Source organism: Spermophilus citellus (genome assembly GCF_964194105.1).
Source record: "Spermophilus citellus genome assembly, chromosome: 15".
In the NCBI taxonomy this organism is placed as follows: domain Eukaryota; kingdom Metazoa; phylum Chordata; class Mammalia; order Rodentia; family Sciuridae; genus Spermophilus; species Spermophilus citellus.
The window spans coordinates 89,332,668-89,347,727 of record NC_138195.1 but is presented as its reverse complement, the minus strand read 5'-3'; the positions used below and the strand labels follow the sequence as shown (position 1 = coordinate 89,347,727).

Below are 15,060 nucleotides of genomic sequence, written 5' to 3'. Positions count from 1 at the left end.
GTGAGTATGCTTTGGTAGTCAGATTGTTTTTCTATCTTAGGGATTACTTTTTCACAGTTTCAGAAAGACAGATTAAACACATTGATTATTCCAAATTAGATTTTTTTGGAGGATTTACAATTTAGAATTTAGAAGGAATAAAGGCAGTTTTCAGTAGAAGAATGGAAAAACTTTTCCCCTCAAACATGCATTATTTACAAAATGGATTTGCAGATTCTCAGTACTGTCAGAACAATAATATTGTGAAACAGTCATTCCCCTGGGAAACCTCTAGATACAATGTTCAATGAGAGGTTAGTTCTGGCTGTGAAGGAGAACAGTTCAGAGGCCCGGGCACAAAGCCATTAGCTCCACTGCAGGCCTGATTGTTAATTAAGGGCCACCATAACCTATGAGAGGCAAAGAGTCTGTCCACTGGCTGTCTGTCCTTCTACTCACTCCTTCTGTCTGGGTTTTGAATCTCAGCTGTTTTCATACAGAAGTAAACCCTCTTACCCACCCCTGGCCAGGCTCAGCCTCTCTGGGAAGAGTCCCTCAAGGTTTACACACAGAGGATCTGTGTTTGGGTCTGTTCCTCCTCTCCTGAGGGAAGTGTGTAGAGGCTGCTGAGGGCATGTGGGAGGGAAGCCACCCTCACTGCTTGCCTACACTTCTCTGCCCAGGTATGTTTAAGTCTTTTGACCTCCGCACGATAATTATGTTCGCCATTGGTAGCGGGATCCTGGCGGCCATGCTCATGCTGATAGGACTGGTCCTCTGTCTTTACGTCAAACTCTCCAAGGCACTGAAGTGAGTCACATGGGTTGAGTAAGCGCCCCTCAGATGGGACACCCGGGGCTCTGCTTGACTGATCATTCCTTGCTGCCCTGGTCTCTTCCTGTGTGAGGTTAAGAGCTACATTTCGCATGTATAGTAGTTGTAGGAGAGGAAAGGATGAGATAGGCACTCGGCACAGGGCCCAGAGAGTGTTCATCTAGGGCTGGTGTCATGTATGTGACTGGCTCCAACTCTGAACCTCCCAGATACCCCTGATAATTGTAAGAAATACACTGTAAAGGAAAATTCTAAGGCCATGTTTTGTGTGTGTTTTTTCTTAAGAGCTGCAAAGGAATGCTGTTCAAACAAGTTCCAGAGTAAGGGAAACCCACCTAAAGGCATCACCGAGACTTCTCCTGCCCTCCAGTGCTGTGATGAATGTAGCATGTATACAAATTATGATTCCCTGCCACCTTGCCTTTGTGGCACAAATGAGGGACTCTGACATGGGAATGGTGGACATAAAAATCTTGAGCAATATTTCTTTCTTAGTGGAATGTTTTATTATTCAAGTCAAGTTCTATAGTGTTTACATTATACTACATACTATAAAATGTTATTTTATGTTATTTTAAATAAATGTACAATGTTGAAAATATTCCTCTCTTTCAGCATTTTTTCTTTGTTACACCTGCCTCTTATTTAAATATATTCATTACTTACTGTGAGACTTGGGTAAACAAGCATGTAATATTATATGGTAAAAGGAGAGAGAGAGACAGAGTAGAAGATAAAAGTGGCCCATACTTTTACGACCCCAAAAGGAAAGTGCACACCAACCTCAGGGTATTTCCAGTTTGAGCCACAACTAAACATGCCAAGCGAGAGCAATGTTTTCAGTTCTCCTTCCGAGGGCTTGCTTGTTCCCAGCTCTTCCACCAGGGATAGTTATGTCACAAGTCCTGAAGGGGATGCCATTCATTGAGAAAGAGTGAGAACAGTCATACTGGACAGATCTGGGTTTAAGTTGTCTGAACTGTAATGATGGGGTGACCCAATGGCCTCAAAAGGGCATGTAGAAAGCCCGGGGTTCATCCTGCTGACCTCCTGACACTTTCAGAAGCAGGGTCCTCCTTTTCAGACCACTTTTCAGACCCATCAGTGCCCATTCATCCATTAACATCTTCAACTCTAACTGGAGCCTCCAGCCAAGGCCAAAGTCCAGATTTCCTTGACCACAGCACGGGCAGCAGGATACACCCTCTCACTGCTTTTGCTGCTTCTACTGAGCCTCTGGGATATCTTCCTGAGCATGGACGTCCATCTGTAATCATGTTGTACTCCCTCGTTAAGAAAACTCTGTGGGTGTTGCAGCTGTACATAAGATAAAGAACCATTCACTAGTGGCAGGGACTGCCTCCTGGAATGGGCTGAAGGGAGGAGCTGACTAGAAAGTGAAGGAAGCAGTTCATGAGGGGCTAGAACTGGAACAAGGTGCCAGACGAGGGCCCCCTGCTGCCTGGGCTTTAGTCCTTGGCGGGGGTCTGGCTGTCTCAGGAACACTCAGGACATTTGTGTTGGAGAAACAGGTGAGAGGTGGGTGGGCGTTTCTCCACTCTGCCGAAGCTGCCCTCAGGTAGTCAAGCGGCTCCCTGCGCTCCCCAGCCTCTGGGTTCTTTGAAGAGGCTGAGTCCAGGCTGCATCTCTCCTGGATGGTACCCTGAGATCCTCCATCTGAAAATGACCTGTCCTTCTTAAATTTCAAGAGCACCACAGCTCATCCCTCACCTCGCTTCAATTTTGTCCCCAATAACCTCTTAGCAGATGGAACACAGATATCTGAGTCTCCTCTGAACTACCCTGTGACAGCCACGTCTCTGGACCTGGAGGCTGGTGGTGGTATGTCCCTGTGGAGGTACTAGGCCTGTTCCAGGCATTCTAGGCACCACGAGGCAGTGAAACAAGTGGTCTTTAGAACCCACCATGTGGGCAGGAGGACAGAGCATGCATACAAGGTCTTTAGAGGCCCATAGATAGTTTCTATCCCACCTCTGCCTTCACTTGGGGCATTCCTTTGATGTCCCCCAGTCCCTTGATCTCTCGCTTTCCTTGATGTGAAGTGGGGACCAGGAGGATCTGTGAAAGGTCACAGGCCACTCACTCAGTGGTGAGCAGGGAGTGAGGAGATCCTGACCATAGGAGAGGGGGAGCCCTTATTAGTAATTTGAATGGTCCCCTCCCTAGAGGCCTGTCCCCTACTCACTCTCACATTAGGACACACAATCCCTGTCTCTTCTGTGGCCACCCACCCTGAGAAGAGAGGAACCCAGCAAATCTGTGAAAAGATCTTGAGGGATGCCCAGCTCCTTGTGGGCATCACTATCTAGCCTTACAGGGGACTGCCTTGGTGCTTCAGCGCCAGGTATGGGCCGACCTCTGACCCAGGGACCCAACAAGGAGTGGATGCCCTGGGGCACTGTCTAGGACCTGCCTTCCCCCAGAAAGCCCCTGTCCTGGGTCTTAGTGAGGGTTCCTGGGCTGCAGAGCCATAAGAGCAACACAGAAGGGTGCAGGGTGGCTAGGAAGGTTCCCACCTAGGAAACCCAGGCTCTACCCACCTCAAAGCTCCACTGGGATTCCTTAAGATTTAGTCTCAGGAGATTCCTTAAGAATTAGTCTCACTCCACCAAAAGTTCCATGCAGTTTAGAACAAAATCCAAACAGCTCCCCTGCCACACAGGTCTTTCCCATGGACCATCCCCTGCTTTCCCTCCCTCCCCTCTGAGTTCCTTCCCCATCACTCAGGTCCAGCCACGCTGTCTCCTTCCTTCCCGAGTGCTACGGAATTGCCCAGCTTGTTCCTGTGCAGGGCCTTTGCTCCTGCCCCTTGCCTACAATGCAACCTTCAAGCCAGATCGAACGGGAAGGCCTCCCTCCTGTCTCTGTGCTCAGATCTCATCTTCTCACGATGCCTTCTGCCCACCAGACATTGTGCCCTCCCACTTACGGCAGCCACTCTATCCAATCACCTTGTGGAAAAGATGGAAAAGAAAATGAAAATTTGTTGCTATATAAGTGGAGGTTTTGATCTTTGGAAAGATGTCTATTCTGGTCCTTTGCATTTTTAATTGGATCCTTTATCTTTAAGTTATTGAATTGTAAGAATCCATTCCTTCTAAAGCTGTATCCAAAACACCTCTCCCTCTCAGAATTTTAATTTATATTTGTGTGTGTGTGTTGTCTGTCTCCCCATTTAGAGTGCAAGTTTCAGGAAGGCAGGCGCTGTATCTCTTGTGTTCAATTGTGTGTTCCCAAGCCCTAGAACAGCAGGCAATGGACATTTGCAGAATGAATGGGTAGAAAGAGGACAGCCCCCTTCACACAGACACTTGCTCTTCCTAGACTCAATCTAGCCACCAGGATTCCTTTCTTTGAGCAGCAAAGGACCAGTGCCAGAGGGGCTCTGACCCACCTGCTTCAGCTTCTGCAGACAAAACCATTTAGAAGCTCCTGCACTTTCTTTTCCTCCCTGTCTTCTGTCCTCTCTTCTCACCTACCCTAGTAGGTATTGAGTGGCCCAGAGTCCTCTCAGGTGCCATATAACCCATTGGTCCCACTGAGTTTTGGACCCCCTAAGACTTTCATTACTGGGGAAGAGCAGCGGAGGCCAAAACTGTCACCTGTGCCACCCCACTGGTGATCCTTACAAACAGGCCAAGGCTCAAGACCAGGTCATTTCCCTGAGGAATTACTCCAGTGCCAACCCTGCCAGATGCTGAGGCCTATAAAGAGCTCAGGCTGGGCGCTGCCTGCAGCCCTTCCAGGAATGAGCCTGGGAGCAGACACTCACTGCTGGGGACCGCTGGCAATAATGCAGTCACACAGCTGCCGTGTTCTCACCTACATCGCCCCTTGTGCTGCCAAACTGACACGTTTCTCTAGAGGTGGCCTGATAACTTATGAAACCAGACGGTTACGAAACAGAGAGATATAAAAGCCTGCTAGCCTCAGGGGCTGCCTGGCCCCTTATAAACATGGAGGTTGCAGGAAGGCTCATCGTTTCGGCTCTTTTAATTGCCTCCAGTTTGGCAGAGTTGAATTCAACTGAGGCTCAAGGTAAGAAAATTGAACCAGATTTCTCAGTGCAAGCGGGAAGAACTTCTATTACCAGGCTTCTTCCAGAATGTCACGTTTTCCTATCTGCCATTGGCTCCAATGCAGAAAAAAAAAAATCTAATCTAATATTGTAGGTGGGATTCAGAGTTAGTACTAATTTTACTCAGGCTTATATGACAATGTACATGGAAAGATATAAAACACATAGAATTACACTGGGCAAGTTTGCTAGTAAGAGAGTTTATCTTCAGAAAAGAATCAGAGTACATGATATATATACGGTGTGTATGTGTATTTATATAACTAAAAAACAATATAATTTTCCAACATTTATTTTGTTATGGTGAATCCAACAAATAACACTGGCAAATTTTTAAAAATCTATGAGAAAAGGATCTACAAGAAAGCATTTATTATAAGAGGGAAAGGAATTATTTTAAATTTGTACAATATGATGTTATGTTACACATGCATTCAAGCACTTCAGAAATTTGGAAAGAGAAGAGGAAAGAGTCCAGATGTGTTCCCAGAAAGGATTTAATGATGATTGGTTCTGGTGGATGGGATTGTGGGATCAGACTTTTTTTTCTTGATTGTCTTTTCTTTTTGATTTTTCCTAATGAACATACTATTAATAATTACTGTTAGGTAAAACAAAATAAAGACTATTGTTGTGAGGACATTTCAACTCATCTGAGATGGAAAAGAAAACAAGAAGTTTGTTGTTTTATAAGTGGAGGTTTTGATCTTTGGAAAAATGTCTATTCTGGTCCTTTGTCTTTTTAATTAGATTCTTATTGAATTGTAAGAATCCTTTACACATTCTGGATATAAAGATTCCATTTAAAACTGTCTTTCTTCAAATGTTACTATAGTTGCTTTTATGGACCATTTGAAGGGAAATTACAATTTCTCCCTAGTCCTCCAAGGCAGAAAAATCAATTGCTTACAGCTTAGTCTGGAGGGAGCAAAAAGCCCTTTACAGTCAGCTGCATGCTTGTATGAATATTTAATGTAGGAGGTAGGTACTAGTCGCTACTAGAGGGTCAGGGCCTGAGGACATTCCTCAACACGAGGTGTGGTCTCTACCAGGCAGATCAACCTGCACTGCCAGTCTGGGAGGAGCCAATCTGGCAGAGACCCACAAAGCCCTGATCCTGAAACTCAATGCTGATGAGAACTGCACTTGGACCATAGAGAGACCAGAAAACAAGAGCATCAGAATCATCTTCTCCCACGTCCAGTAAGTAGAGCCTTCAGTTTCCTATCAAGTGTGCTTGACCTTTGGCTCAATGGAGTATGGGGGAAGTCTCTCTGTGGAAAGAATTCAGCCATCACTGGAGGTGGTAGTAATTCTAATGATGATGGTGATGATGATGATGGTCATGATGGCTGATAGTTACCCATGGAGACCACATGCTGGCACTGGCTTACAGAGGTCCTTCAAAGTCAATACTAGGATTACAAACATAGGGAGGTTAAAAACTTGTCAAGATCACACAAATAGTGAATGAAATGACCTTGCTAGACCAATTCCAGATTCTAGGCCTTAAAGCACTAAACCTGTGATTCCAAACGTTGATACACATAAGAAGCACCTGAAGGGCTCATTGAGGCACATTTGCTAACCCCTCCCCCAGGGCCTCTACTGTGGGGTTTGTGGGGCCTGAGAATTTGCATAGGAACCAATTTCCCAAGAGATGCCAATGCTCCTTGTCCAGGTACCACACTGAGAACTGTGGCCATGTACCACTGAAGTCAGTTGACGTCCCCGGAGGAAAGGGGAAAGAAGAAACTTTACTTACTGGGATGATAAGATTATTAAGAAACAGAGATGCTATTCCTGATTTGTAAAGAGAGAGAAAGAGAACAAAAGCATGAGAAGAAAGGGAAGGCAGAAATAAATATTTAGAATTTATTGATCACTTCTTGTGTGCCAAGCCTATGGAAGATGCTTCATGTTCACAATAGACTAAATCTCCTGCAAGAATAAACAGTGCTGTGATATTCCTATTTTACAGAAGATAAAACTGAGGTCAAGAAAGTTTAAATTGAGCTGGAGATATAGCTCAGTTGGTAGAGTGCTTCCCTCACATGCACAAGCCTCTGGGTTCAATCCCCAGCACTACACACACACACACACACACACACACACACACACACACACACACAGAGTTTACATCACTTGTCCAAAGTTACACCACCCATGGGTTACTAAAGTGCAAAGGGAACTTGGTTTCTCTACCCTAGGATTGTGTGCTCTAAGCCATCTTGGTCATATGCCCTTGTGGACATTTGAGGAGACGGTATCAGAATGGATGGAAAACTGAAATCTGGACTGCCCTGTCCAATGCAGAATATGGGACTCTGTGTGAAGGAGGAAGTGGTGATATGAGGGGAGGAAGGGGCAGTTGGGAGATGCTAAGGTTCCCTTTACCTTGAGAGCTGGCTATGGAAGAATATTTGCTTCTCAACAGCCTTGGCTATCCATGGGGACCAGTTCTAACTAAGAAGGTTCTACACCAAAATAGTCACATGGGTGACAGGAGTGAGGGAGATGGGAGAGGGAGAAAAGTCCTGGCTTCTAGGCCCATATTTAATGTTAGTTGATGTAAGGTATAGATAAATCAGTTCATCTTCTGAGCCCATCGAGGCTGATGGTGTGTGGTTTGATTTTGAAGATGGTGGGGATGGTGATTGGTCTTGGAGAGGTTTGAATGAAAGTAGATGTGTCCCTGCTTTATAAATCATCGTGCCAGTCTGAGCAGTTGACTGCTCTGTGAAACCCCTTTTGAAGTGTCTCTTCACTAGCCACAAGTACATTCTGCCCACAGGCTGGATCCAGATGGAATGTGCGGAAGTGAAAACATTCAAGTCTTTGATGGAAACTCTACCAATGGGCCTCTGCTAGGGAAAATCTGCAGTAAAAACGACTTTGTTCCTGTCTTTGAATCATCATACAATACACTGACATTTCAAATACTCACAGACTCCACAAGAATCCAAAGATCTGTCTTTATTTTCTACTACTTCTTTTCTTCTGGCACCTGTAAGTCGACCTCCACATCCTTTCCCCAGCCCTCCCACAAACAGGTTTCACCCCTGCCCGCCTGAGTTGTAATGCTGAGTCTGAGTGTGTTCCCTGGAGATCTCTCTACTTGGGAGAGCAGCGGTTCTTTCTCAAGTGTGTGGGGTGTTAAGTGGAGAGCTTGTTGAGCCACAGACTCGGGCTCCACCTCCGAGATTCTTAATCCTTGGTTCTAGGGGAGCCTGTGAACTCTTCCTTCTAACTAGCTCCCATGGGAGGCAGAGGGCTGTGGCTGACCAGATGGCTCCAGCCTGAGAGGTGCTGTGTTAAAGCTCAAAGCAGAGATTCCACGTTCAGCCTGTTTAATCAGGACCCTGAGGCCATCGGCCAAGTCTGTGGTGGGATGGTGCCTCCCTTGGTCTGATTTGTGAGATATGGCTTCGATGTTTATCAAGTCCCTCAGGTAAGTCTGCCAACAGAGACTGGGAAGCAGGTGTTGAGAAAAGCTGGCCTAAGTTTCAGATGTCAGATGTTAGGTGGTTCCACAGTCATAGCACCTTAATTCCATTTTACCCAGAGTGGAATGCTGGGAACTTGAGCAAGTGGATTCACAGGGGAAGGCTCCACTCTGGTTTTCTTTGAAAAGCCCAGAACCAAATGTGACACTCTTCTGCTTACTCCACTGATTTCTCAGTGTCATCAAATATCTGGAATGGAGCAGTCAGGCTTTTCCAAGCTGGACTCAGGCCCAGGTAACTGAGATGTCCAGCCCCTATCTGATTCAGACCATCAAAGCCATTTTATATCTCCCCCAAAGGAGTCTTCCAGGTTGCCTCTTTGTTCGGTTCATCCCCGTTCTTGCCTGTGTACTTAGTAGGACGGGGAGAGACAAGGCAGTTTTCATGAAGGCTATGTCTGAGCTGAGCTTAATAAAGCAGGAATAGGGAAGGGCAGAGGCAGAGGGCTGTGGCTGACTAGTGTTGAGCAGAGCTGGGAGGACAGGGCAGGCTGGAATAGCAGGTCATGTGCAAGTGCCCAGTGAGACTGGTCAGCTGGGCTGGAGCCCAGTGAGGAAGAACCTCTGATGCTGGCCCTGGGAGTGTGTCTGTATTGTCTATGGCTCAGGCCAGGTAATGGAGGGTTTCTCCAGGAGGGACAATAGATCGCTTTAGTATGATCCATTTGGCAACAGTATAAAAATTCCCTCTCTCCACTGTACTCAGGGGCAGAAAGTCCAGTGATAAAGAAGAATGAAAACCTCAGTATGCCTTCCACAGGAAAGACAAAAATGGAATGACACTAAGGGGAAGCAGGTTAACTTCATGCTCCAAACAGAAATTAAAAGAAGTCTGCATCTGATTAACATTCTTGATAACCTCCCTATTCCTTACAGCTATTCCCAACTGTGGTGGTTACCTGGATGCTATGGAAGGATCCTTCACCAGCCCCAATTACCCAAAGCCGCACCCAGAGCTGGCTTATTGTGTGTGGCACATACACGTAGAGAAAGGTTATAAGATAAAACTAAGCTTCAAAGAGATTTTGTAAGTACTTCTGTCGACTTCCACGGGAGCAAAGCAGTGAACCCACCTGGCTACTGGGGGAACCTGGGGAAGGGAAATAATCACAGGCATCCTCCCCACTGTGGGCACTTTTCGAAGAATTAACCTAGAAAGGAAAATACTTAGCAATACTATTGTGTTGAACTAAGTGAACTATTTTTTGAGGCTAGGGACTGACATAGACCCAGGGTTATCATTGTAAGCCCATGATGCCACTGTAAGGATGAATCTCTAATCGCTTAAGAATGGGATGATAGAAAATAGCACTGGATTGTTGTTTGAAAAGCCTTTTCATGGGAGGCCTTATTCTTAGCCTGGAAGTCGATCAGCACTGCAGGTTTGATTTTATCGCTGTCTATGATGGCTCCTCCACCAACTCTGGCCTAATTGGACAAGTCTGTGGTCGCGGGACACCCACTTTTGAGTCTTCCTCAGACTCTTTGACGGTTGTGCTATCTACGGATTATGCCAACTCCTACCGGGGCTTTTCTGCTTCCTACACTTCAATTTATGCAGAAAATGTCAACACTAGTAAGTCATGTTTTATGTTTCTTGGATATTTTGCATACATAGAAACTGCTCCTAAATTCTCAGCCTTCCTCTGGCTGCTCCTATGTGGGGCTGTCATACCTACTGGGGGGTAGCTGTAACCTGAGACGGTTCTATGCATTACTTGATCCAAGGGGAAATACATAACTTTATTAACTTCCTTAGAAGGAAGGCTTCCTTAGAAACACGGACTGGTTTCCTCAATACTTTCTGCAAAGACAACTAAAAATATTAGGTTTATGAATTCTAGCCCCAAACTAGGTGACAATGAACATTGTAAAAAGTGTACATGTAACTGCTCCAGTATCTCGGGCTTTTAACTACCCATTAGGGCAATATGGGTTTTGGCTTTTTATGGGTTCAACTGCACATGGAAGTCTCAATTTCTAAAATTCCTACCCGGCCCCAATGTGATCATCCTCTCTCCTCCTTCCTTTTCTTCCCGATAGCATCTTTAACTTGTGCCTCTGACAAGATGAGAGTCATCATAAACAAATCCTACCTGGAGTCATTTGGCTATAATGAGAATAACTTACAACTAAATGACCCAACTTGCAGACCCAAAGTATCAAACGTTGTGGAATTTGCTATTCCTCTGGATGAATGTGGTACAATCAAAAGGGTAAAGTGAAACTCTGACACCTGGGTTCTGTCAAATGCTGCTGGTGGGCTTGTGTGATACCTGGGAGCTTTTGTCACGGAGCACAGCCATGATGGGCATGTGTGGATACACAAGGTGCCCACTCATTCACATACAGATGTCAGATCAATGCCTTCATCTTCAAGGGGATTGCAGGGTGGTTGTCTTGCTCAGAAGGTGAAGAACTGAAAACTCACTAGGGAGAGTTTGAACATCTACGTGCTGTGGCTTTAACAGTCTACTGGGAACACTTGTGCATAAAATGCTTACATCTGGGCTGGGGTTGTGGCTCAGTGGTAGAGCACTTGCCGAGCATGTGTGAGGCCATGGGTTCAATTCTAGGCACCACATAAAAATAAATAAAAAGTAAAGGTCCATTGACAACTAAAAAAGTATTTTAAAAAATGCTTACATCTTACACTTAACAAAAATTGGGCTGGATTTTTAAGGTCTTTTCCCTTCCCTTGTAAAGACAGAAGGTAGAGACATCCTTAAAAAAAAAAAAGAAATTTACTGTACATCTGTGATTTGTTTTACATATTCTAGACCTCCCATTCAAGATCTCAAAGATTTTTCAACCAGTAAGTCCTTTTAAATACATACTATGAGCTTTTCACTCAGGATGTTAAAAATTATACACACATACACACATACATATATACCTTTATATAGAGATTTATATATATAGTACATATATTTATATATATATACACATGCATACACATACATATGTGTCTATATGTGTGTGTGTGTGTGTGTGTGTGTGTACGTATTTATTTTTCTTTTTTCCAAAACTGAACACACAGGCTTTATTCAACTGAGGAAGGCAGACTAGGGAGCCCCTATTCAGAGCTTCTGTCTGTATTCTTTTGGAAAACTGCCCAGGTAACCACACTAACTAAGTGCTCTTTATGCACTAAGTTAAGGACAGTATGTTGTAGGGGTTGAAGTCTCATAGGGCTGCAAATTTGCATTCAAAATAAATTTTAATGTAGCTGAAAGCAGCTCCATCCAATTCTATCTTCAAGTCGTTCTAAGATAAGCTATGTTCCTCATTCTACAGTGTCGTCATCTCCCAGGACATTTCTTCAATAAAATTTGCATTTAAGGGCTATAGTATTTTTGTCATGAAAGCTGTTATCTCACGGTTTAAGAACATTATGTTAGGGCTGGGGATATAGCTCAGTTGGTAGAGTGCTTGCCTCAAATGCACAAGGCCCTGGGTTCAATCCCCAGCACCACAAAAACAACCACAACAATAAAAACCCATTATGTTTCTACCTGCAAGTGTTATTCACATCTATGCTGTAAATTACTACTGGGCTTAAAATATAAAATTTGAATTCCATCTTCTTCGGCAGGTAGAAGACCATTCAATTACTTACACCAATATAATCACTTTCACTGCATCTCCGACTTCAGCAGTGATCACCCGCCAGAAACACCTCCAGATTGTTGTGAAGTGTGAAATGGAACATAATTCTACCGTGGAGATGATGTACATAACAGAAGATGATGTTATACAAAATCAAATTGCACTGGGCAAATACAACACAAGCATGGCTCTTTTTGAGTCTGATTCATTTGAAAATCCCATTCTTGAGTCACCGTATTATGTGGATCTGAACCAAACACTTTTCGTTCAAGTCAGTCTGCACACCTCAGACCCAAACTTGGTGGTGTTTCTGGATACCTGTAGAGCATCTCCCACATACGACTTTGCATCTCCAATCTATGACTTAATCAAGAGTGGGTAGGTATTAATGTAATTGATGCATGATATTCCTTCCCAGGAGTAATAATCATTTTAATGAAGTAATATTTTTGTACGTGGATACATATAAATTATTCCTAGTGCTACTCCCATTGAATTTTATTAAATTTATCTTAATCAATTTATAAAACATAGTAACTGTTTACTAATCTCAAATAATTTAATTAAAATATTTATGTAGGCACTGGTATCCTCTAGAATTTTAGATGTATTTATGAAATATTTGCTGGTGGAGAACAAATTTGTTTTTCATTAAGAAGGCTGCATTTACATTTTTGCTTTTTTGTACATTTTGATTCTTTTCCTCAAAAACCCAGAAGATAACATGTGCTGCCTAGAACATAATGTCATCAGGAAAATATATGTAGCATTCTTAAGAGAAAAAGTATAAAGTTATTTGAAAAGAAAGGTTTTCCCTAAAAGTGGATGGATTTTAACTATACCAGCCATTTATCTATATTAACAACAAGCATATTAGGAAGGGTGCTTGAGTCCCAGTACATAGGGATTGATTTTCTGGTTAATTCACATGTACAGGAATTGTAGTGTCAGGAGGAATCTTTCTATCTTACCCAGAAATCAGATCTGTGGTCTGAGCCACAGATGCTGTCTTTTCATAGTGATTTCTAGATTTACAAATTAGACAGTCGAGAGAAAACTTTGTGTCATCTCTTTTTAGTATAGAACAGACTGAGCTGCTGGGTGTCCTCTGACTGTGTTCATGAACTTTGTTCCAGATGTAGTCGAGATGAGACTTGCAAGGTGTATCCCTTACTGAGACACTATGGAAGATTCCAGTTTAGTGCCTTTAAATTCTTGAGAAGTCTGAGCTCTGTGTATCTGCAGTGTAAGGTTTTGATATGTGATAGTAGTGATCATCAGTCTCGCTGCAGTCAAGGCTGTGTCTCTAGAAGGAAGCGAGATACTTCTTCATACAAGTGGAAGGCCGACTCCATCTTGGGACCAATTCGTCTGAAAAGGGATCACAGTGCGAGTGGAAATTCAGGTAAGAACAAAGCTGGTTCATGATCTAAGAACAACTCATGGCTCATCAAATGCTTCTCAAATCTAGTTGTTCTTAAAATATGCAGATTACAGATTTATAATAGAGATTTTACCTAATAAGTGATGAGTTTTAAGCACATGGAATTAGTACTTATTTCTATCTATTGGTAATATGGATGCCACAACGGGATAAGCTCCTGATACTGATGATTCACCATCATTTATATGCCTTTTGGACTCAATTCTAAAAATAAGTTAGCTTACCAACTCCATATTATAGATGCCACAGCAGATAAAGAATCAGAAAGAATGTATGTGAACTCCTAAATGAGTAAAACAAATCAACCAGCATCCCACATAATAGCCTATTGAAAAAAGTAGTTATTTTATTTATTTATTTATTTTTTTAAAGAGAGAGAGAGAGAGGAGAGAGAGAGAGAGAGAGAGAGAGAGAGAGAGAGAGAGAATTTTTTAATATTTATTTTTCAGTTTTTGGTGGACACAACATCTTTATTTTATTTTATTTGGTTCTGAGGATGGAACCCAGCGCCCAGCGCATGCCAGGCAAGCGCATTACCGTTCGAGCCACATCCCCAGTCCCAGTAGTTATTTTTTAAAAACAAAATCTATTATATTAATATACAACAAACCAGCTTCCTTCGAAAGGACTGAGACTGAGATCTGCCAAATTGCATGGGAAAGAGACAGTGGAAAATACTTGAGGATGGTCCAAAATTAAATGGCACAAGAGAAACCACAAGAAATAAAAACTCTGTGATTTTATCTCCCGTGAAAGTGATGCTGGCAACAAATCCTGTGACTTGCATATTTATTTGTTATTATTAGTTTGGATAATATAGGAGCAATTCTGGTTTGTAGTAAAATATTTCTGTGGCAAAACCAAAAGAGAACAATCAAGTTAAATTTAATAACTTTTATAAATACATTAATGAATGGAAGCTATTATAGAAATACCCTGCATATTAGAAAAGTATTCTGTTATGAAGGAATAAACAAGACTGTTTTCTGTCAATCAAATAGATATTTGACAACCATGGGACAGAGTGACTATTAATAAACAAATCTGAATTTTCATTGGACTATTTATGCTTGAATTCCACATGGTGTTCATGTTACATCAAGGAATCAAACTATGTCAATCATTTGAAATGAATGTATTTAAACATCAACATAATTAATTTAAATATTTGATAATGGTCCCTCTAGACTGTGTTGGAATTATGTGTTACACATTAATGTTACCCATTCATGCATAAGAGTCATTATGTAGAGATATAAATGTTACCAAATTTTTGTAATGCTAATAGTTTTTAAACAAATTTGTTTCCAATTACAGAACTTCTGCATCAAACACATGCAGACAAAACTCAGAGCCAGCCTTTTGACCGTCTGCATCTGTTTTCATTTGTGGTTCTTGCTCTGAACGCAGTGATTGTAGCTACAATTGCAGCAAAGCGTTTTGTAAATCAACGGATGGAATACAAATACCAGAGGTTGCAGCACCATTGACTAACTGGTTCAGCCCTAAATGAAACACATTTTTCTCCCTGATGCTGAAAGAAATGGTACCTCATGGCTACATAGGTTATGAATAAATCAGGAGGGTCCC

General features: G+C 42.8%; 1 protein-coding gene across 2 annotated transcripts in view; it reads left to right on the top strand.

Annotated features, from left to right (window-relative positions):
• Window positions 1–15,060, top strand: part of CUZD1 (CUB and zona pellucida like domains 1) — a 31,522-nt gene extending 16,462 nt beyond the window's left edge. The window contains exons 1-9 of one of the 2 annotated variants that reach the window (XM_081267600.1): window positions 2,238–4,872; window positions 5,965–6,115; window positions 7,707–7,921; window positions 9,294–9,444; window positions 9,776–9,993; window positions 10,461–10,633; window positions 12,013–12,404; window positions 13,163–13,431; window positions 14,788–15,060. In XM_081267600.1, coding sequence (XP_081123726.1) covers window positions 4,716–4,872; window positions 5,965–6,115; window positions 7,707–7,921; window positions 9,294–9,444; window positions 9,776–9,993; window positions 10,461–10,633; window positions 12,013–12,404; window positions 13,163–13,431; window positions 14,788–14,960 — 1,899 coding nt within the window. In that variant the 5' untranslated portion in view covers window positions 2,238–4,715 and the 3' untranslated portion in view covers window positions 14,961–15,060. Of the gene's footprint in view, window positions 1–2,237; window positions 4,873–5,964; window positions 6,116–7,706; window positions 7,922–9,293; window positions 9,445–9,775; window positions 9,994–10,460; window positions 10,634–12,012; window positions 12,405–13,162; window positions 13,432–14,787 lie in introns of those variants that run through there. The other variant, XM_081267601.1, reaches the window with a different exon arrangement.